This window comes from Garra rufa, chromosome 2 (genome assembly GCF_049309525.1).
Source record: "Garra rufa chromosome 2, GarRuf1.0, whole genome shotgun sequence".
Lineage (NCBI taxonomy): Eukaryota > Metazoa > Chordata > Actinopteri > Cypriniformes > Cyprinidae > Garra > Garra rufa.
The window spans coordinates 12,908,507-12,932,315 of NC_133362.1; the positions used below are offsets into that span (position 1 = coordinate 12,908,507).

The 23,809-nt window shown below is 34.6% G+C and overlaps 1 protein-coding gene across 1 annotated transcript in view; it reads left to right on the top strand.

Moving 5' to 3' along the window:
* crtac1b (cartilage acidic protein 1b) overlaps positions 1–19,544 on the top strand; it is a 43,192-nt gene extending 23,648 nt beyond the window's left edge. Inside the window, exons 8-15 of the mRNA XM_073834879.1 lie at positions 1,539–1,675; positions 3,317–3,399; positions 5,717–5,817; positions 7,621–7,789; positions 13,684–13,829; positions 13,915–13,957; positions 16,852–16,995; positions 19,094–19,544. Coding sequence (XP_073690980.1) covers positions 1,539–1,675; positions 3,317–3,399; positions 5,717–5,817; positions 7,621–7,789; positions 13,684–13,829; positions 13,915–13,957; positions 16,852–16,995; positions 19,094–19,209 — 939 coding nt within the window. The 3' untranslated portion in view covers positions 19,210–19,544. The remainder of the gene's footprint in view (positions 1–1,538; positions 1,676–3,316; positions 3,400–5,716; positions 5,818–7,620; positions 7,790–13,683; positions 13,830–13,914; positions 13,958–16,851; positions 16,996–19,093) is intronic.
* Positions 19,545–23,809: the final 4,265 nt, after the last annotated feature.

The window sequence follows — 23,809 nt, forward strand, 5'->3', positions numbered from 1 at the left end:
TCTATCTATCAGTCTATCATTCTATACTTCTATTTATCGCCCTATCTATCGGTAAATCTGACGTTCTATCATTCTATCCCTCTATTTATCGGTCTATCTATCATTCTATCTGTCATTCTATCTATCAGTCTATCGTTCTATTTATCGCCCTATCTATCGTTAAATCTGACGTTCTGTCATTCTATCTATCAGTCTATCATTCTATCTATTGAGCTATCTATCTTTCTGTTGGTCTATCTATCATTCTATCTATTGGTCTATCTTGTTGTATCGTTCTGGCTATCAGTCTATCTATCATTCTGTCTTTCTTTCTATCTATTGGGCTATCTATCTTTCTGTTGGTCTATCTATCGGGCTATCTATTGCTCTGTCGTTCTATCTATCGGTCTGTCTCGTTCTATCGTTCTAGCTATTGGTCCATCTATCATTCTGTCTATCCGTCTATCTATTGGTCTATTTCGGGCTATCTATCGTTCTGTTGTTCCATCTATTGTTCTATCAGTTGGTCTATCGTTCTGTCATTCTATTGTTCTATCTATTGTTCTATCGTTCTGTCTATCAGTCTATCTGTCAGCTATCTATCATTCTATCTATTGGTCTATCTATCAATCTATCTGTCGTCCTATCTGTTGGTCTGTCTATTGGTCTATCTGTCATTCTATTGGTCTATCTATCGTTCTATCTTTTGTTCTGTTTATTGGTCTATCTGTCATTCTGTTGTTCTATCTGTCGTTCTATCTATCGTTCTATCTATCGGTCTTTTTATCTATCTATCGGTCATTTTATCTATCTATCTATCTATCTATCTATCTATCTATCTATCTATCTATCTATCTATCTATCTATCTATCTATCTATCTATCTATCTATCTATCTATCTATCGATCTATCGATCTATCGTTCTGTCGTTCTATCTATCGTTCTATCGATCATTCTATCTATCATTCTATTTATCGTTTGGTTGTTCTATTTATCATCTGTAGTGTTCTATCTATCTATCGTTCTGTCTACCCACCTATCTTCTCGTCTATCTGAGATGATCAGTATGATCTCATGCTCAGCTGTTCCTCCTCTACTGGTTCTTGTCCAGAGATGGCCATCACCTCTCCTTCAACCAGACAGCAGAAGGTCACTTCACGAGCTTTCACCTGCAGGTTTTATGAGCCCTATAATTAAAATTGGGCTTAATACTTGAGAGAGTGCCGGCATGCTCAATAACTCTTCCATGACTCGTTGCTGCACTATTGAAGCACGACGATAGCAGTTACTTTTTTCTGCTCCCACTCCCTGAAGTTTTTAGACTGTGATTTACCTGCAGCTTAGATCCTTATGTCATAGATATCATACATCTGACTCTCCAAATCTTAAAGCTGATGTTCTCCTGTCAGCAAAAGAAAAAATGCTTTCCTGTCCCAGTTTAATATATAGAGACAACCACAATATAAGGAGGCCGTTCTTCAGTTGATTTTCCAAAGTTTAAAGATTGTCAACACTGTGGTGTTTCAAATATGCTGATACGCTGAAATTCTCTGTACCAGGACATCGCCACACAGAAGTTTTCCATGCCATCTCCTGTTCGCACCGTCATCGCAGCCGACTTTGATAATGACAATGAACTGGAGGTTTTTTTCAACAACATTGCCTACAGAGGACCATCAGTCAACAGACTGTTTAGGTATGTACAAAAATACTATACTGACATGCATCTTAGAGGGCTGCAGAACATTTAAAAAGATGTAAAACAGGATGTTCACACTGCAGTGTAAGTGAATTGTGATCAAAGGCTGTCACACACACATAACTGTAATCTTTTGCTTCATTTAATGTCTTTGCAAGTCCTTTAAAAGTGGTCTGAAGGACAGACCGAAAGTTTGGTCATTATCAGAAATACTAAAAATGGTCAAATAAAAATGGTGTATTTATATACTATTATAGTATTCATTAATATTTTGAATTAGCTTTTAATTTTATATTATTTATTTTAGTTTTAGTAATTTTGTTTTGAGTTTGTTCATTTTATTTGCAATACTTAAAATTAGTTTGATTTTCATTGCAATTTTATGAGTTAGTTCATTTATGATAGTTGTTAAAATTAAGTTTATTTTTATCTAATAATTTATTTTATTTTAGCTTTTATATAATTGTAAAATAAAAAAATAAAACTTATGACTTATTTTATGAGTTAGTTCATTTGTGATAGCTGTCGAAGTTAAGTTTTTTAATAAATTTTTTTTTCAGCTTTAATTTTAAATTTTGTAAAGATTTTTTTTATAATTTTTATTTTAATTCTAGTTAACAATATATTTAGTTTTAGTAATTTAATGTTTATTAAAAGGAATACTATTATAGTGTTAATTTATATTTTAAATTAGCTGTTAATTTTATTTGTTAATTTTAGTTTTAGTGCTTTTGTTTTGCGTGTTTTTTCTAATACTTATATTTAGCTTGATTTTCATTGCAATTTAGTTTCAAGTTTATTTTTTTTATCTAATATTTTTATTTTAGCTTTAATTTGAATAAATGTAAACAGTTTGTAAAAATTTAGTTAACAATAAAACCTGCTGATAACCATTTACTTCCATTGTAGAAGATACCAGTAGGATAGCTTATGTCATTTCATAAAACAAATTATTTTGTTTTATTAAAAATAATAAGTAAACAATAATTGTAGCCTGTCTTTTTGTGATTTACACAATTGCCTACTTGATTGAAATGAGCTAACAAAACACAGCATTATAATTATGTAACAGAGTTATTTCTTTAACATTTACATTGTAAGGTAGGAAATAATTCTGGAAACTCTCTCTCTATTTTGGGGATTTGGTGGTTAGCCCAGGCGGCACAACAAGCCAGAATGTCCAACCGCCAGACCACAAACACAACCCAGTCCAACCACAACTCTACCTGATGGGAAATTCCCCCTACATCCGACCTCACCCGTTACACGATGGCTTTCTAATGGGAAGACTGGACGTAGCATTAAACAGAACATTGTTTCAAATTAGTTTCTAATCCCATACTCAAACAGTCTGGACCTCAGTTCTCAGAAAGCAAAGCCTTAAGCTTTAGGTATAAAGAAACCTTTTAGTTAGCATTATTAGTCATCAAAATAGAAAGTATGAACTTCCAGCCCTAAAAATGTTTTAACTGAATCAGTATTGCGGGGGTTTCATGAGCCTGTAAATGAATATCTCCTTTGAGACATGTTGTATAACATGCAGCTGACAAGGTACATTTGTCTTTGACTGTTCCTTTGTGTGGAGCTCTCTCAAGCCAAAAGGCAGAGCGAGTAAGTAATTAATCTTTACCATGGCAGAGTTTCTCGGAGAGAACACGGAGATCCACAGATCGAGGAGCTGAACGTCGGGGAGGCCGCCGAACCAGAGGGACGAGGAACCGGTATGAAGGGTTTGGCTGGTTCATTCCATTCCGCTGTTTATTTTGTAAATCCATTTCATGAGTTTGAGTTTTACAGATGGTAAATTAAGATTCTCCCCTTAAAATAACTAGAAAATAAACCAAAGCTTTTATTTTTTCTTTCTTTTTTTTATAGCTTTAAAGGATTGAAGATTGTGTTCTGTCAAAAAGTTATTATAGGACACTATTAATGTACTCACCTTTGTTGTTTCAAAACATGTCACTACATCACATTTGTGACCCTGGACCACAAACCAGTCTTAATGGTCAATTTTATAAGCTGAATAAATAAGCTTTCCACTGATGTATGGTTTGTTGGGATAGGACAGGATAGGAAAATCTAGAATCTGAGGGTGCAAAAAAAATAAATATTGAGAAAATTGCCTTTAAAGTTGTCCAAATGTGACCTTGGACCTTGGTCTTTTATGCCAAAAATCATTAGGATATTAAGATCATGTTCCATGAAGATATTATGTAAATTTCCTACCATAAATATATCAAAACTTACTTTTTGATTAGTAATATGTATTGCTAAAAATGATTTTCTCAATATTTCGATTTTTTGCACCCTCAGATTTCAGATTTTCAAATAGTTGTATCTCAGCCAAATGTTGTCCTATCCTAACAAACCATACATCAATGGAAATCTTATTAGTTCATCTTTTTGTGTATAAATCTCAATTTCAAAAAATGTACCCTTATGACGGGTTTTGTGGTCCAAGGTCACATTTGTCATTTAAAGACTATAATACATCCTGATGCATTTTTGAGAATATTAAAGTACAATCATACTTGCTTGTCAAACATCCACTGTGCTAAAACATTTTTTTGTGGATAAATTTAAAATGAGCTTTAGTTAATAATCTGAGAATCTCCAGTGTGCTCTCTCTCTCTCTCTCTCTCTCTCTCTCTCTCTCTCTCTTTCTCTCTCTCTCTCTCTCTCTCTCTCTCTCTCTCATCTTCTCTCTCTCTTTCTCTTTTTTGTTTGTCATGGACTAAAACTTTTTTCCTTTACAAGCCACTTGACTTGGACATGGTGTGTTAATTTGTCAAGCTAAAGAAACCGTTTATCAGTTAGAGGTTTATTGTCAGTTGGGGTAGTTTAAAGGAGTAGTTCACTTTCAGAACAAAAATTTTCAGATAATGTACTCACCCCCTTGTCATCCAAGATGTTCATGTCTTTCTTTCTTCAGTCGTAAGGAAATTGTTTTTTGAGGAGAACATTTCAGGATTTCTCTCCATATAATGGACCTCTATGGTGCCCCCGAGTTTGAACTTTTTTAAAATGCAGCTTAAAATGGCTCTAAACGATCACAGCCGAGGAAAGAAGGGTCTTATCTAAACTGCATTTTGGAAGTTCAAACTCGGGGGCACCATAGAAGTCCATTATATGGAGAGAAATCCTGAAATGTTTTACTCAAAAAACATTATTTCTTTACAACTGAAGAAAGAAAGACATAAACATCTTGGATGACAAGGGGGTAAGTACATTATCTGAAATTTTTTGTTCTGAAAGTGAACTACTCCTTTAATCTTAATTGGTTAGTACATTGACAAAAGCACAGGTGGAAGTTTGCCCTTTTGTCAAAAGTAATGACACTAGTGAAAAAGGTACACTATTTTTTTTTTTTTTTTACATTTTTGGGGTTATTAAGATAACTACTATTTTCAACATGGATAATAATAAATGTTTCTTGAGCAGCAAATCAGCATATTAGAAGGATTTCTGAAGGATCGTGTGACACTAAAACTGTAGTAATGGTGCTGAATTAATTTTATTTTAAATTATAAAACAAATGTTTTAAAATCTAATTCTGTTTTTGCTGTATTTTGATAAATAAATGCAGCCTTGGGGAACATAAGAGATATAGATTTAATTAGAACTTTAATTAGAAATTAAAAACTTTTAGTGTATACTACAGTATTGAACAGTAGTGTGTGTTAATTAGGCACACCTAGTTCAGGTTATGACGAGATGATGTGGTTTTGGTGTATTAGATAAACAAGACACCTGTGCATTGATGGGATGGTTGAGTTTATCTCCCAACCTGGTTAACCTTCCTCTACCACTAGATGGCATTGTAAATCCAGGCTTGTGTTTAACTGCATCTTGGGTCATTTACTGACTTGTAGGCCTAGTGTCGAGTGCACTCACCACTCAGTCTGAATCAGCATCATTATCATTATTAGAAAGCCACTGTATTAATGTGGAACTTGTCTAGATTTTGTTGTATTTCTGATGAGACACGGAAACAACATTTATTACAGCTGTGTCTGAGTAGAATGGTGTGTATTTCAGGAGCAGCTGTGACTGATTTTGATGGAGATGGACAGCTGGATCTTTTGGTGACGCACGGGGAAAGTGCAGCTCAACCCATCTCTGTGTATCGAGTCTCTCAGGTGAGAACGTGTTCGTGTTTTAGACCATCCGCTTTTAAATTGGCAAAATGCTACAGGTTTCATGGAGAAATACGTTACGCTTGGTTTTAGTATCAATTATGTCTCAGATGTTTCTTTTGAAATTCCTTAAGAGAAGTAAAAGTGTGGTAAACACAAATGAGACAACCTTATTTGTAATGTAAGATCGGCCGCGGCCATTTGTATTTTGTAACTTGAAAACGCGCAGCTTTTAATTTCCGGTTATTTCACTTGTACAAAAACAGTCCGATATGCTGCTTTATAGTTAAATTGGAGCTATATATTGTTTTAATTTATTATCATATTCATAAATACACTTGTAGCGCAAATAGTTTTACCTTGTACTTAACCATCGTTCTTTAGTTACTTCCAATGACAGTAAAAGTCTCAAAGAAAAAAACTTACACGTTGCAAAGTGGATAGAAGATTGTTAGTAATAAAATATCATAGAAATACAGTATAACATTAATGTGGGTGGCATAGATCACATAATCTTGTCTAGGCCTTATAGTTAAAGTGCAGTAAACATGTTTGATGTATTTTGTATAATCACAGTTGTATTACAAATACCATGATTAAACAATGGGTAGTGCAGCAAAACCATGGTTAAATAGTGGTTCCAATGGTTTAACTATAATAACTATGCTTATTTGTAGTAAAACCATGGTTAATTTTCATAAGGGAGGACAATTTTGAAGAAATACTTGAGTTAAAGGAGTAACGTTAGTTCACTTTCAGAACAATAATTATGATGTACTCACCCCCTTGTCATCTAAGATGTTCATGTCTTTCTTTCTTCAGTCGTAAAGAAATGGTGTTTTTTGAGGAAAACATTTCAGGATTTCTCTCCATATAATGGGCTTCTATGGTGCTCCCGATTTTGAACTTCCAAAATGCAGTTTAATGCAGCTTCAAAGGACTCGAAATGATCCCAACTGAGGAAGAACGGTCTTATCTAGCGAAATGATGGTTATTTTCTAAAAACATTTACAACTTACATACTTTTTAATCTCAAACGTTCGTCGTGCATAGCTAGACAAGACGAGCATTTGAGGTTAAATAGTATATTTTGTATTTTATTTTTTTTTCAGAAAATAACCTATCATTTTGCTAGATACAGTAAGACCCTTTTTTCCTCAGCTGTGATCGTTTAGAGCCCTTTGAAGCTGCATTTTGGAAGTTCAAACTCAGAGGCACCATAGAAGTCCACTATATGGAGAGAAATCCTGAAATGTTTTACTCAAGAAAAACAATTTCCTTACGACTGAAAAAAGAAAGACATGAACATTTTGGATGACAAGGGGGTGAGTACGTTATCTGTAAATTTTTGTTCTGAATGTGAACTAGGCATGCGTCATTATTATAGCTTAGAAATGGTAGGGTTACCATACTTTATCTTTTTACAGATATGTTCTAAAATGGCCAGGTTTTGGCTTATTTTTTATTTTTTTTCACTGAAGTGCTCTCTACAGTCCCCATTCATTGTATTTATGCATATTTGTTTTGCTTTGACCATTCTTTGTAGATCCCACCTTTCTTATACACCACTTTTGGTCGACTATGTACAAAGCCTGCACGCTACTGGTCAAACTATTTTACAGCCATTACCTTCAGCAAGTATGAAAACAATAGGAAAAAGAAGCTGAAGGCTGGACATTTTAGGGAATTTAGAAAACTAGAGCAATTTATTGGCTGTATGGTCACCCTGAAAATAATATTTTGCTTCTCTGTTTCTGAAAGTGCTGTTCAGGCATAGAGTTATAAGTTGTTGGTTTCTCATTACAGGGCTCATCTAATAAATGGCTGCGTGTGATTCCACGCACACAGTTTGGGGCTTTTGCTCGCGGGGCAAAGGTGATAGTCTACACCAAGCGAAATGGCCCTCACACGCGCATTATAGATGGAGGATCGGGGTACCTGTGCGAGATGGAGCCGGTGGCTCACTTTGGATTTGGTATGTATTTCTTTCCCACTCTCTTTCCCTAAAAAGCCTTCTTAAATAAAGGAAAATCACATTAAGAAAGGAACTGCTATGAAATTGACCAGACCTGTAAAATATCTATTTCATAAGTGCATTCACCGTCTCGGAAATGTTCAGGGTCGGCGAGCAGCGGGAAAACAAGAGTTCGCTCTGCTGACTCATTACAGAGAAACAATTATGATGTAACTCCAGGTCATGTTCAGCGGGGGGCTTCGGGTCTCAGTAACATAATCCTCCGCGTGGAGGCCGGTTCCCTTGAATATCCTCATAGACTGAAGGTCCGGAGAGAAGGCTGCAGGTGCAGCAGCCGGTGGCAGCAGACCGGGACCTTTTCCCCACGGCTCAACCGTGTTACAGATGCTTGGAGGCACATGGCTTCATCTGGGAGCTATCGGACAGATTTGTGGCAGTAATAAGCTGCCAGCTGGAAGCTCAGATTGTTCTGAATGTGCTGTGAAAAACAAAACGATAGCCATCAGTGGTCACTGGATCACCCTGAGGGCTCGTAAATATGTGCGTACGTGTTCAGGCCTCTCATCGATGTTTCTTTCAGTAAGAGTATTTGTAAATTGATGTAAAATATCTACTCTACACAATAATTCTTTAGTTCACTATATTAGATTATATTAGATTATATATGTGACCCTGGACCACAAAACCAGTCTTAAGTAACACGGGTATACAGTAGTCAACTTTTGAAGTGGATCAAAACCTTTCATCAAAGTTGTTCTAAAACCAAAACAATGCCTGTTTCTGTCTTGGGACAATTTTTATTAACTTTTTTGATCCACTTCAAATGTTGACTACTATATTTGTAGCAGTAGCCAAAAAAATATATTGTATGGGTCAAAAGTATCGATTTTTTTTTTCTGTTATGCCACAAATCATTAGGATATTAAGTAAAGATCATGAAGATATTTTGTACATTTCCTACCGTAAATATATTAAAAACCTACATTTTTGATTAGTAATATGCATTGCTAAGAACTTCATTTGGACAACTTTAAAGTCTATTTTTTGCACCCTCAGATTCCAGATATTGTAATAGTCGTATCTCGGCCAAATATTGTCCTATCCTAACAAACCATACATGAATGGAAATGATTCAGATGATGTATAAACCCTTATGACTGGTTTTGTGGTTAATGGTCCTATATATATATATATATATATATATATTTCTGATTTTTTTTATCTCACAATTGCAGCTTTATTTTTGAAAATGGTGACTTTGTCTCAAAATATGACAAGAGCATCTTTATTTCTCACAGTTGTGACTTTATATTTCACATTTGTGAGTTTATATCTCACAATGTGAATTTAGACTTTAATTATTGACCGAATTGGTTAAATAGAGCAGAATCTTTCATATTCTGAAAGTTTAATTCTTCAAAATTCGAAAAATAGACTTTATTTAGATTTTTGTCATATTTTTATATTTAATTACTTAATTGCTTTCTTTATTTATAGGAATGCAACATTTTTTGCATTCTTAGACAAAACATTCAATGGTACATCTAAAATAAAATTAAATAATTAAATTAAATTATAAATATTGATCATGCACCAACATTTTTTAAGATATATATATTAAAAAAAAAAAAAAAAATATATTATATTTATTAGTGGTGGGCATAGATAATTTTTTTAAATATAGATTAATCTCACTGTAATCTTGGAATTAATCTAGATTAAAATGGCTAATTTGTACTTACTATAAAAAAACAGTATTATTGTTGTACAGTGTGATAAAAATATACATCTACGTATATGTATCTATGGTAGCCAGTGTTTTCCCTAGGTTTCTAGCTTTGGGGTGGGGTGGGGGGTTATATATTTTTTTATCATATATATTGTTTTATGTCAATTATTTAAATAGGAATATATAAACACCTACATTATACTGTACTAAATTAATAAAGGACTAATGTTCTGTTACATGTTACACCTTACTTTTATTTTGACAGGTTGCTGTGAAGTTTCTGTGTGTACAGTATGATATGATGCTAGTTTTCTCAAATGAAACGGTAAAAGTGACACTCACAGCAGCTTTGGAGATTGTTTATCTGTTCATGTGAGATGCAAATGTCAAAAATTACCAGGAGCATCATGTGTGCTTCAGTATGTGTGTAGTAAAAACGCGTCTCCACCATTCATACATACAGAGGCAAACGGAACATGCAGGATTCATATTAAAACGGTCTTTTTGCATTTCAGTTTTCACAGACACTAGTCCATATCGCGATTTGAATTAAGTGACAGACCAACTTTTCATTTATGAATCCAAAAATCAATGAATTTACGTGGCATTTCGCACTATAGTAGATTCGGTTTTTATGAATGGAGTCCGCGATCCCTTCTGTGTTTTCGCGGAGCAGACTCTGTAAACGCGCGACCATGTAGAGACAGAAATGACATGTCTTCGTGTAAAAATAAATAACATAAGGCAATTTAGTTTGTTTAATAAAAGAACAATGTATAGACCTGTTCTATAGGAAAGATAACTTTAAATGACTTCTATTGAGATCTGGCGCTATATCGAAAATAAAATGAACTTGACGTTCAAGGGGGGCGGGGCGCCACTTTAAGATAATGGTAGGGAAACACTGGTTATCGTTGTTGACATATGTCCAGTGGTCCCCAGTCAGTGCTACACAGCTCGCCTCTACTACAATGAAAGTCATCATAGTTTGTGTAGACCCAGCTCCCAACCCAACTTTGACAATAGATTAACAGCGATATTTTTTTTATCGCCCGATAAGAGTCTTGCGTTAACGCAGCACGTTAACGCTGAAAACGGCCCACCACTAATATATATATATATATATATATATATATATATATATATTAGTAAGGGCAATAAGTATTTGATCACCCTGTGATTTTGCAAGTTCTCTTAGAAACCATGGAGGGGTCTACAATTTTCAGCATAGGTGCATTTCCACTGAGAGACAGAATCTAAAAATAAAAATCTGGAAATCACATTGTATGATTTTTTTTTTTTAACAATTCATTTGTGAATTACTGTGTCAAATAAGTATTTGATCACTTGCTTATCAGCCAGATTTCTGACCCTCAAAGACCTGTTATTTTGCTTTTAAATAGTCCAGCTACACTCTGCTCATGATTCTAAATTAGTAGCACCTGTTTGAGGTCGTTAGCTGTCATAAAGACACCTGTGCACCCCACAATCAGCCAAAGTCTAAGTAGCAACATGGGCAAAACCAAAGAGCTGTCAAAAGACACAAGAGACAAAATTCTAGACCTTCACAAAGCTGGAAAGGGCTACGGGGCAAGCTTGGTGCAGCTTGGTGAAAAAAGAACAACTGTTGGAGCAATTGTCAGAAAATGGAAGAGGCTAATGATGACTGTCAGTGTCCCTCGGACTGGGGCCCCTCTGAAGATCTCTCCGCGTGGGGTATCAGTGATGCTAAGAAAGGTGAAGAATCAGCCCAGAACTACATGGGAGGAGCTGGACAATGCTGTGAAGAGAGCTGGGACTATCGTTTCCAAGGCTACTATCAGTAATACACTAAGACGTCATGGTTTAAAATGTTGCATCACACGGAAGGTTCCCCTGCTTAAGTCAGCCCATGTCCAGGTCCGTCTGAAGTTTGCCAGGGACCATCTGGATGATCCAGAGGAGTCATGGGAGAAAGTCCTGTGGTCAGATGAGACCAAAATAGAACTTTTTGGTCTTAACTCCATTCGCCGTGTTTGGAGGAAGAAGAATGATGAGTATCATCCCAATAATACCATACCTACAGTGAAGCATGGGGCTGGAAGCATCATGCTCGGGGGGTGTTTGTCTGCACAGGGGACAGGACGACTGCACTGTATTAAGGAGAGGATGAACGGAGCCATGTATTGTGACATATTGGGCAAAAACCTCCTTTCCTCAGTCAGAGCATTAAAGATGGGTCGTGGCTGGGTCTTCCAACATGACAATGACCCAAAGCACACAGCCAGGAAAACCAAGGAGTGGCTCCGTAAGAAGCATATCAAGGTTCTGGAGTGGCCTAGCCAGTCTCCAGACCTAAATCCAATAGAAAATCTTTGGAGGGAGCTGAAACTCCATGTTGCTCAACGACAGCCCCGAAACCTGACAGATCTAGAGAAGATCTGTATGGAGGAGTGGGCCAAAATCCCTCCTGCAGTGTGTGCAAACCTGGTGAAGAACTACAGGAACCGTTTGACCTCTGTAATTGTTAACAAAGGCTTCTGTACCAAATATATAATTTTTTGACTCAAGTGATCAAATACTTATTTGACACAGTAATTCACAAATAAATTGTTAAAAAAATCATACAATGTGATTTCCGATTTTTATTTTTAGATTCTGTCTCTCACAGTGGAAATGCACCTATGCAGAAAATTGTAGACCCCTCCATGATTTCTATATAAGAGAACTTGCAAAATCACAGGGTGATCAAATACTTATTGACCTCACTGTATATGTGTGCGTGTGTGTATATATATATATATATATATATATATATATATATATATATATATATATATATATATATACATACACACACATACAGTGAGGTCAATAAGTATTTGATCACCCTGTGATCTTATATATACCTCAGACAAAAAATGCATGACACTCAAATTTTGCTGTTTTTAATTTTTTTAAAATTTAATTATTATTTACTCTCCCCATTTAATTTTTTTTATTTCTCAGAATAAAAATGTCATGATATCTCAAAAGAAATATTATTGCATTTTATTTATTTTAAGTTTTTCCATTTCTCTGATGAAAAATATGAGTGTAAATACGAAAGATAATCCAGTATTTAAATACCATGGTGCTCTTTTGTTAGTGTACCATGGAGCTTTTTGTTAGTGAATAATATCAGTATTGTGTGCGGTTACCCAAACCCTGCAATCATCAATCATTTTCCACATGCAGAATTTGCCATTGCCTTTATTAAATAAAAACCTGACAGATGATCAGTATGTCTTTCCCAAGTAAACTGCATCTTTCAGTAACCGCTAGTGAAATGTCATGCTTTTTGTCACGAGAGGCACCTGAGCCAGCCCTGGTCCTGCCAGGAGCCCTGTGGATCCGTTTACCTAAGAAATGTCGCGTTAATTAAGAACTAGGAAGGCAGTCAGCTTCTCTCCTGCTTGACTAAAGACTATAATGGAAAGAAAGTCTAGCGCCCACCCTGTCCCTCCTCATTTCAGCTTCTTTGAAGTTCTGCCTTCCTCCTCCACCACATTCATTTCCAATGGATGATCTCTCCATTCCTGATCACTATGACAGTCTCCTCTAACGGCCATGTTAATTACTGTCCCTGCCATCTGTGAGAAAGTGTCTCTGACAATCAGATTGAAGGTCTTAAATGGATGCTTCTCTAAACCTCCTTAAATTAAGTGCTTTCCAACCACCGTGCCATTTATACGGCTCCTTATTTCAGCCACCAAACAACAGACAGATTTCATCGGTCTGGCATATGAGAACCTCATTGCTTTAATGCCTCAGCGGCTGCTATGCCAGAAACTCTCTGGCCTGTGAACCCCACACACCGGCAGTCATGAGAAACCGGTTCTGCCGACATCAAATGAGACGTGTTCAGGCCTCGCTGCTCACGATGCTGCCCACAGCTGAGACTGAACGCATTCTTGTGCATTTGTTTAAGAGTCTACGCGGTCCGTGCCAAACCAGAGCCTATTCCAATCTGGCTTTTGCCGAGAAACTTCTTGGGAGGGCCCTTTCTCCAGAATGGTATTTTTCCATGGAGAGCTGTACATTAAGAAAAGAAATCATTCATTATGTCTCTTAAGTCTGAGGGGAAGTTATAAAGACGGGCTGTTCGTGAAGTATTGAAAGGATTGCTGCTTTGCCGCCCTGACAGGGAAAGATGTGGCCACCAGTGTGGAAGTCTTCTGGCCCGATGGACGTTCTGTGGCGAGACCTCTGGAGCCCAGTGATATGAACAAAGTGATGGAGATCTATTACCCTGAGAATGAAGAAGAGCCGACCCAAGTGGTGGAGATCGAGGTACGTACTCTACCTGTTATACTCAGGTGTTTTGGTGTATTGTGGAGGTTTAATTGTTGTACTTAAAAGCGCTTTCTTTTTACAGTGTGGACCAGGATTTGAGGTCAATGAAAATGGCCGTTGCACTGGTAAGTTTTTGAGCGATGTGACCTTTGACCGTCAAACTCCCATTGGCCTAAATCCCATAATCCATTGCAACAATGTGAACAAAAAAGAAAGCTGGTGGACAAAGCAAGAGTAATGTTGATTGCAAAAACATATATACATACATACATACATACATACATACATACATACATACATACATACATAATTTATTCATCGCAATTATTTATATATAACACTACTTACATTTTAGATTTATTTTTAAATGTATAAATATTAGTGGTGGGCATAGATTATTTTTTTAATCTCACTGTAATCTTGGAATTAATCTAGATTAAAATGGCTAATTTGAATTCTGCCGAAGGCATTCAGAATATCTGTGCTACCCAAATAATGACTAAAAGTAAGTCTTTGAGAACGGGTTTCTCAAGCCAGGTGGCACATTAGACCAGGGGCTCATCTCCTGTTTCCAAGCTGCATCACAAACTGTTCGCGAAAGTTACTATGTTCTACTATGATAATTGGTGATGAAAATAAATTGTTCAATAAGATGTACTTGTGTTTACTAACTAACTTACTAACTAACTAACAAACAATGAAATAACTTTTTCTACCTATTAGATTTTTTTTTTTTTTTTTTTAACGTCTACACCTACCCAACCAACAGTATTATTGTTGTGCAGTGTGATAAAAATATACATCTACGTATATATATCTATGGTAGCCAGTGTTTCCCCTAGGTTTCCAGCTTTGGGGGTGGGGGGGTTATATTTATCTTATCATATATATTATTTTATGTCAATTATTTAAATAGGAATACATAAACACCTACATTATACTGTACAAAAGTAATACAGGACTAATGTTCTGTTACATGTTACACCTTACTTTTATTTTGACAGGTTGCCGTGAAGTTTCTGTGTGTACAGTATGATATGATGCTAGTTTTCTCAAATGAAACGGTAAAAGTGACACTCACAGCAGCTTTGGAGATTGTTTATCTGTTCATGTGAGATGCAAATGTCAAAAATTACCAGGAGCATCACGTGTGCTTCAGTATGCGTGTAGTAAAAACGCGTCTCCACCATTCATACATACAGAGTCAAACGGAACATGCAGGATTCATATTAAAACGGTCTTTTTGCATTTCAGTTTTCACAGACACTAGTCCATATCGCGATTTGAATTAAGTGACAGACCAACTTTTCATTTATGAATCCAAAAATCAATGAATTTACGTGGCATTTCGCACTATAGTAGATTCGGTTTTTATGAATGGAGTCCGCGATCCCTTCTGTGTTTTCGCGGAGCAGACATTGTAAACGCGCGACCATGTAGAGACAGAAATGACATGTCTTCGTGTAACTGGAAACACTGGTAGCCTACCGAAGGAGTGAAGTTCGCAGCTGGCATCGATGAGGTGTACAGTAACGTCGAGGTAGTTATCGTTGTTGACATATGTCCAATGGTCCCCAGTCAGTGCTACACACCTCGCCTCTACCACAATGAAATTCATCATAGCTTGCGTAGTATAGACCCAGCTCCCAACCCAACTTTGAGAATAGATTAACGGCGATATTTTTTTTTATCGCCCGATAAAAGTCTTACGTTAACGCAGCACGTTAACGCCGATAACGGCCCACCACTAATAAATATATAGAAAATATATATATTTGTGATGTATGATTACTATATATTATTATGCACGTGTGTACAAAAATATATGAAATATAACAGTTACTTTTAAATATAATAATCTCTACAGTTATTTATTAAATATTATTAAACAAATACACGTATGTATATATGTATGTATAATTTTGAATAAAAAGTGTAATAAAAATCAGATGATTAGGAAAAACATTAAATATTTTTAAATAATCGCACAAATATTTATTTTATAATATAATCACACAAATATCTATTTAATAAATGCATAATTGTATCTATCTATACATATACATACATAGAGAAATATTTATATATATATGTGTGTATAATATATAATATATACAATATATATTAATGTTATAAGTAACATTAAATATTTTAATGTTTTATATATTTATGTAGCAACATTATTTATTAAATAAATGCATGTTTATATATATATATATATATATATATATATATATATATAAAATAAAGATGGAGAGAATGTGTTTTAAATAAATAAATAAATGCAAAAAAACAATTTTAATGTTTTATATTTTTATGTAGTAACATTAATTATTTAATAAATAAATGCATGTGTTTATATATATATATATATATATATATATATATATATATATATATAATAAAGAGGGAGAGAATGTTTTAAATGAATAAATGCAAAAAAAAACAATTTTAATGTTTTATATATTTATGTAGTAACATTATTTATTTAATAAATAAATGCATGTTTATATACTATGGTCTGTTTTACACAATGTCAATGCCTGGACATATAAGTTGTTGGCTCACAGAGACATAAGTTTGAGTTTGGCCTTGATTATGTCCAATCTACAGTATAGGTTCTTTGAAAAAGGAAATTAAAAATAATGCCTGAATTAAAATAAAGGTATTGGCTCATTAGTTTGGCAACATGTTAATGGAAAACTGTGAGTCAAGTCTCCTGCGTGATTCACATGTGAGACCTGTTTGATAGCGTGGTGCAAAGCAATCACATTTACAGTTCCATTTCAGTTAGAATGTTGCCTTAATAGAAATATTCCTATGTAGGAAGCAGACAGGAAGGCAACTCAGTAGGTTTTGTTACAGAAACTGTCAGTCATCATGAGTTTGGGGTAGTAGGAAGCAACTCCTTTGTTCCATGCACACATCTAAAAGTATTCACTCCCACAAATAAATGTGACTGTCACTCCTTAAACTTGGTCCAACGTTAATGTTTATTCCACTCCTCTTCATTGTCTAGACCGAGATGAGTGCACACAGTTTCCGTCTGTCTGTCCCTCTGAGCGACCCGTCTGCACCAACACCTACGGGAGCTTCAAGTGTCGCGCAAACAAGAGGTGTAACCAGGGATACGAGCCTAATGACGAAGGGACAGCATGTGTAGGTGAGTCGAGACTAATGCCAGATGATTACGGTGGATTGATATAATAAGGAGCCCCTGAGAAAAGCTGTTTGCCCTCATTTCACATAGGTAGATTTTCACTTTAGAGCTTTGGGGCAATAATAGCTTGAACAAATAATGCTCAGATTTGCAAAGATACCAAAGATTGCAAGTTATAAATTTCAATATGAACTCAAACATTTCAAGACAAATGCAAAATGATTATACAACTCCATATTCTTACTTTACATCAACTAATGTCTAATGTCTTTCTATTTTAATTTTTCCCAATGATTGTACTAACAAAAGTTGGATTAAGATTTATGAGATGGTTCTCGTTTAGAAATTATTAGTAAATTTAACAAATAATTACTAAGAAACAGTAAGAAACACATTGAATTAAATGTGAAATGTTGGAGGGTTTTTTATTAAATCATACTTTTATAGAATTTCTCATGCTGCAGTACTACAGTAGTTTTCATTTGAGTCTTGGTTATTGCTTCAGCAGGTTGTGTTATTTATTAGTTTTTTTGTTTGTTATGATCCTGACCATGAGATTTTAAAAATGTGTCAAAACTGTGGTCTGATATGCAAAGATACAACTCAGAAATTCCTCAAACTCAATTATCTCTCGCTTCCAAACCAAATGCAAATGATTTTACAACTCTGTATTCTTACTTTTCCTAATATCTTTCTATTTTCATTGTACTGAAAAAAGTAGGATTATTGTTTCTATTAAACTTTTCATTCAGAAATTACTAGTTAATTAATAAACTAATTAATCGTTTCTCGTATTTTTGTAATTAATCGTAATTTTCACTCAGAAATTTCTAATAAATGTAACAAATAATTACAGAGAAGTAAGCACCACATTGAATTAAATGTGAAATGTTGAAGTTATTTTTAATTAATTATACTGTTATAGACTTTCTCATGCTCAAGTACTACAGTATTTTTTATTTGTTTTTTTTTGTTATTGCTTAAGCAGGTTATGCTATTTATTTGTGTTTTTATTTGTTATGATAATGACCATGAGATCTTAATGTGTCCAAACTGTGCTCAGATTTGCAAAGGTATCAAAATTTGAAAGTCAGAAATTTTTATATGAACTCAAACATTTCTCACTTCCAAAACCAAATGATACAAATTAACTCTATTTACTTGTTTTATTACTATTAACTATTGTCTAATATCTTTGTTTTTATTTCTCCTAATGATTGCACTGAAAAAAAAGTAGGATTAAGATTATTTAAAACAGTTTTTATTCAGAAATTACGAGTAAACCTCCTTAAATTCTAAGAAAATTCAAGCAACATATTAAATTTAAACATAAAATTTAAGTTGAATTTTTTTTGTAAAACATACTTCAATAATCTTTATTTACAATATAAACATTTCTCACTTTCAAGACTAAATGATACAAATTAATTAACTCTATATTCTTATTTTACATCAACTATTGTCTAATATCTTTGTTTTAATTTCTCCCAATTTAGGTTTGAAATTTAATACACTGTAAAACAAACAAACAAAACAACTCTTAGTGTAAGATTTTTCAGTAATTATTTTTACTTAATGAAATAATTACAAAGAAACAGTAGGGTAGCACATTGAATTAAATGTGAAATTTTGAAATAATTTTTAATCATACTGTTATAGACTTTCTCATGCTCGAACTACAATAGTTTTCATTTAAGTCTTGCTTGTTGCTTTAGCAAGTTGTGTTATTTATTTGTTTATTTGTTTGCTATGACCATGAGGACTTAAATGTCAAAACTGTGCTCAGATTTACAAAATACCAAAGTTTGCAGGTCATAAATTCAAAAAATTCAGTTCTAAAACCAAATGCAAAATGATTTTACATCAACTATTGTCTAATATCTTTTCTGTTTTTATTTCTCCCAGTGATTGCACTTAAAAAAAAAAAAAGTATGATTTATTTGAAACTGTTTTCATTCAGAAATTACTAGTAAACTTCAAAATTCCTAAGAAAAGGCAAGCAACTGACAAATTAAACTTGACATTTTTAGTTAGTTTTATTTACAATTTTGAAAATCATTTTTTATAATGCAGTTTGTCTCTCTTTCCTTTATCTCTGCAGCCCAGGTGGCTTATTTTGGAGGAAACAGATCCTCAGCCTCCAAGCTCTTGGCTTCCCATCTTTGGCCTCTCGTACTAACTCTCCTCGCTGTCTTTTCTGCTTGCTTGGGGGCATGAAGGGCAGTGCCTCCCCTCTCCTGACATCTCTGCCACCCTGCTTGGTCTCCGATTCTCTGCTTTTCTTTCATTTTCGCACTGAGGTGTTTTGGGAGTCAGCTGTAAAATGAACTCTCCATGGACCTGTCGCTCCTGCAATGTCGTCACTAACAGACCTGTATAAATAATGCTTTGCTTTCCAGTTGGGAACCACAAAAGATCCCTGTTTCAAGATTAAACGAGCATTCCCACTCCATCTAGAGATGGAGGAAAAATGATCAAAGATCTCCATGTTCATCAACTGTGATGTGGGATAAGATTGTGATTGTAATGATCTTTATAAAAGGCCTTGTCCCAGCGTGTTACAGGCGATTATGAGTTCTAGCGCATATCGGCAGCAGCGTGTTAGCAGGTTTTTCAGGAGAGCATATGCCTGGCCATCTGTTTCACGCAAGGTTACATTCCTTGTGCTCTGAATAATACATTCATGAGAGATTCGTACTGTACACTTTTGACCCTCACCAGTACTCACGACTGCCCTCGGGATCGGTGCATGTTTTTGGCATGGTTGAGTATTGCAAAACAGTTTCATCTAGCAAAATGTTGTTCAGATTTATACATGCAGGATTTCAGTGATCTAGCTGCAGAAACATAGACCCAGACCACATTGTGAAGCAAAACCTTTACTTTTAATGATATTTTAATAGACTTTCTTAGCTTTAAATGCTACAGTAAAAATAGGTCAAGGTTTAGTTTGAGTCTTGGTTGTTGCTTTGATAGGACTTGACGTCTGTTTAGTTAATCATTTGCCATGACCACAACCAAAAATTACTTTAAAATAGTTTAAATTTAAAACAAAGTTCAGTACAGTCATTTTCTATAAAAATATTTTTTCCACGCAAATAAAAAGTGTCCGTGGCCATTTGCCAAAAAAGAAAAAAGCACCTTAAAAGTAGTCCATACAACTTCTGTGCTGTCTTTCAAGACAAATAATAGTTTTATGTGAGAAATGAGTAAAATTCTAAAGGAATGATTAATGCATAGTGTATATAAAATAAAACTGAATAAAAAAAAAAAGGTAATTGCGACTGTTAACCTCGCAATTTACTTTTTTTCTTGCAATTGCAAATTTACATCCTGCAATCTTTACTTTATTTCTCAGAATTGTGAGATATAAACTCGCAATTCTGACTTTTTTTCTCAGAATTACGAGATATAAACTCGTAATCGCAAGAAATAAAGTCAGAATGGCAAGATACAAACTCACTCAGACTTTTTCTTGCAATTGTGTTTATATCACACAATTCTGAGAAAAAAAAGTTAATTCCTAGAAATAAAGTCAGAATTGCAAGATATAAACTCACAATTCTGACTTTCTCAAAATTGTGAGTTTATCTTGCAATTGAGACTTTTTATTCACACAATTGCAAGTTATTAAAACAATTGAGATATAAACTCGAAATTGCAAGAAATAAAGTCAGAATTGCAAGATATAAACTCACAATTCTGACTTTCTCAAAATTGTGATTTATATCTTGCAATTGAGACTTTTTTTTCACGCAATTGCAAGTTATTAAAACAGAATTGAGATATAAACTCGAAATTGCAAGAAGTAAAGTCAGAATTGCGAGTTTTTATCTCGCAATTTGCGAAATTAAGTTTATATCATACAGTTCTGAGAAAAAAGTCCAAATTGTGAGTTTATATCTCACAATTCTGACTGTATAACTTACAATTGCGAGTTTATATCACGCAATTGTGAGAAAAAAGTTTGAATTGTGACCTTATCTCGCAATTGTGAGTTTATATCACGCAATTCTGAGAAGAAAGGTCAGAATTGCAAGTTTACATCTTGGAATTCTGACTTAATTTCTCAGAATTGGAAGTTTGTATCACACAGTTCTGAGAAAAAAAACATTTTTTTATTTTTTTTTTATTCAGTGGCGGAAATGGTCTTCCATAGATGTCTGTCCCCAAAAAGCTAAAAACAAAAAATAATAGCTAGTCTACAATCTAAACAGTCTTTATGTAAGATCTTTTTGTGTGAAGAACAGACCAAAGTTTAGGTAATTTTTCAGTGAAAATTATGGTTTATTTCTTCAGAAGGAATTTCTTCTGGAAGGAATGCACACAAATCATATGGACCACTTTTATTGTGTTTTGTTTTGGCCCTTTTTAGAGGTTGAGAATTTTATTTGTAGGTGAACTACCCCTTTAAGTCATTATTCACAAATAATGGCTTTGGATAGTTCACCCAAGAATGAAAATTTGATGTTTATGTGCTTTCCCCCAAGGCATCCAAGATGTAGGTGACTTTGTTTCTTCAGTAGAACACAAACAAAGATTTTTAACTCAGACTGTTGCAGTTTGTCATCATATAATGGCAATCAATAGGCACCAAATCTTTGACAGCAAAAAAAAACATACACAGACAAAACCAAATTAAACCCTGTGACTCGTGACGATACATTGAAGTGTTAAGACACAAAACAATCGGTCTGTGCAAAAAACTGAACAATATTGATATCATTATTTACCTCTGATCCACCGCAACATTCAACTGTATTGAGCGCATTCACAACAGCCGGCGTGTGATGTGTCAACGTGCTCTAGCAACGTAGTCGGTAAAAAGTCAACACTCCCGAAAGATTTTGCACAAGGAAATGTACTCTTTTAGTTTTTAATTGGTTGCCAGAATCAGGATAAGCACAAGTAATTACCATTTTGAGTAGCCGCTATGCACTGTGTAGTGCACAGAGGTAAATAATGATATAAATACTGTTCTGTTTCTTGCACAGACCGATCGTTTTGTGTCTTAACACCGCAATGTATTGTCACGAGCTGCAGGGTTTAATTTGGTTTTGTCTGTTTGTTTTTTTTCACTCCAAAAGATTTGTTGCCCATTGACTGTCACTATATGACTGACAGACTGTTTGAGTTAAAAATCTTCGTTTTGTGTTCTACTGAAGAAACAAAGTCACCTACATCTTGGATGCCCTGGGGGTTAGCAATTAAACATCAAATTTTCATTTTTGGGTGAACTATCCCTTTAATCTAAACTGGTCGGCTTAGTAAATGAATCACTGTGTATTGTAGATGTTTATTTTTTTTATTCATTTTTGTAAATCAGTTTTAAGTTAGCCCTTTCAGCCCTAGTTATTGGGAATATTACAGATTGCTATGCAGAATATTCACCAAAGGTTAATGAACCGTGTGTGGTTCAATGAAAAAGGCATTTTAAAATGCAGTACAAGCTCCATTTGCAAAGTTGTTGGATGTAAATATTACTTCCTACAGAATGTCCTTGACAGAAATGAGTCTGCTTACACAGGATCACCGATTTCAGTGCATCTGTGTTACTACAGTGCTCAGAATCCACATTCGCTGCATTTTTTTTAAACATTGTGTATTGTGATAACTGGACTAAGTGCTTTTGTACAGTCCCACCAGTAACATTTGATCTGAATCCACTGTGGTCTTTGATGGAGGTGTTAAATAACTTCTGAACTGACTCATGATGTGTGCATTGGCTAAAGACCTCTCGGTCTCCAGGGGCGAATAGATTTTCTTTAGATTCTTTATTAGATTCTTTATTACTCTGTTCTAATTTTCCATGTCGTGACTCAGACGAAACATGTGCCGACTGCTTCGGGAAAAATGTCAGATCTCACAAGAGCTGACAGATGCCATCTATAATTATTATTTAAACGATACATGCAGTTAGAGAGCAGATTAAATCAAGCTTACCTCAGTGTCATGGTTACAAGGAAAGGCACAGCGTGGAATCTTGATAAATGCATGTCACGGTCAAGGGATATGTGAAAGTATGATCTGTCTTGGTCATTTCTGCCATAGCGATTCTGTTGAAAATGCCAGCATGAGTTTCTGTGCTAGTCTAGAGCTGCTTAACCAACATGGTTTTCCAACAAAAAGACTGGTTAAGCTAGTTAAGAAGCCTGGTGGACAGACCAGCATGCAAAATGCAACATACACTGGTGTTTTCAACTGGGAAGGACATTGAAATACTGAACGATCAATCAGATTATATGATGAGCTGCTCCTGATGTAATCTCCACTTTAATGTAGAAATGGTTTATATGGAAATGGCACACAAGTCTAATACTTTCAGTAAAAAGATGGACATTTTGACTTAACAGGTTTGATCCCATCTTTTGGTTTTTGAATGAATAATTGTTCTTTTTTTTTGGCAGAATAATCAAATTAAATTTAATTTGAAATAATCAAAAAATAATTTGGGATCCATGTGTAAAATAAAGTCAAGAACTTTTTTTTGTTTTGTTTATTGTCTTGGTTTTCTGTCGCAGCAGTGTTTAACATCTATGAGCCTCCTGCAGCCTGGTACCACCTCAAAGTAAAATAAATCAATAAAAGAGTGAAAAATAAGGTACTGAGGCAGTAATGCTTTATGACCTTAATTACGAATATTAACTAACATTACTATATTAAATAATACTTGACAATCCATTAGTTAGAAATCATAAGCACTAGTTAGAATCATGCACACTACTATTTGAAAATTTGGTGTCAGTATGTTTTTTTGTTTCTTTCAAATAATACTTTTATTCAGTAAGTTCACATTAATTTGATCAAAAGCAACAGT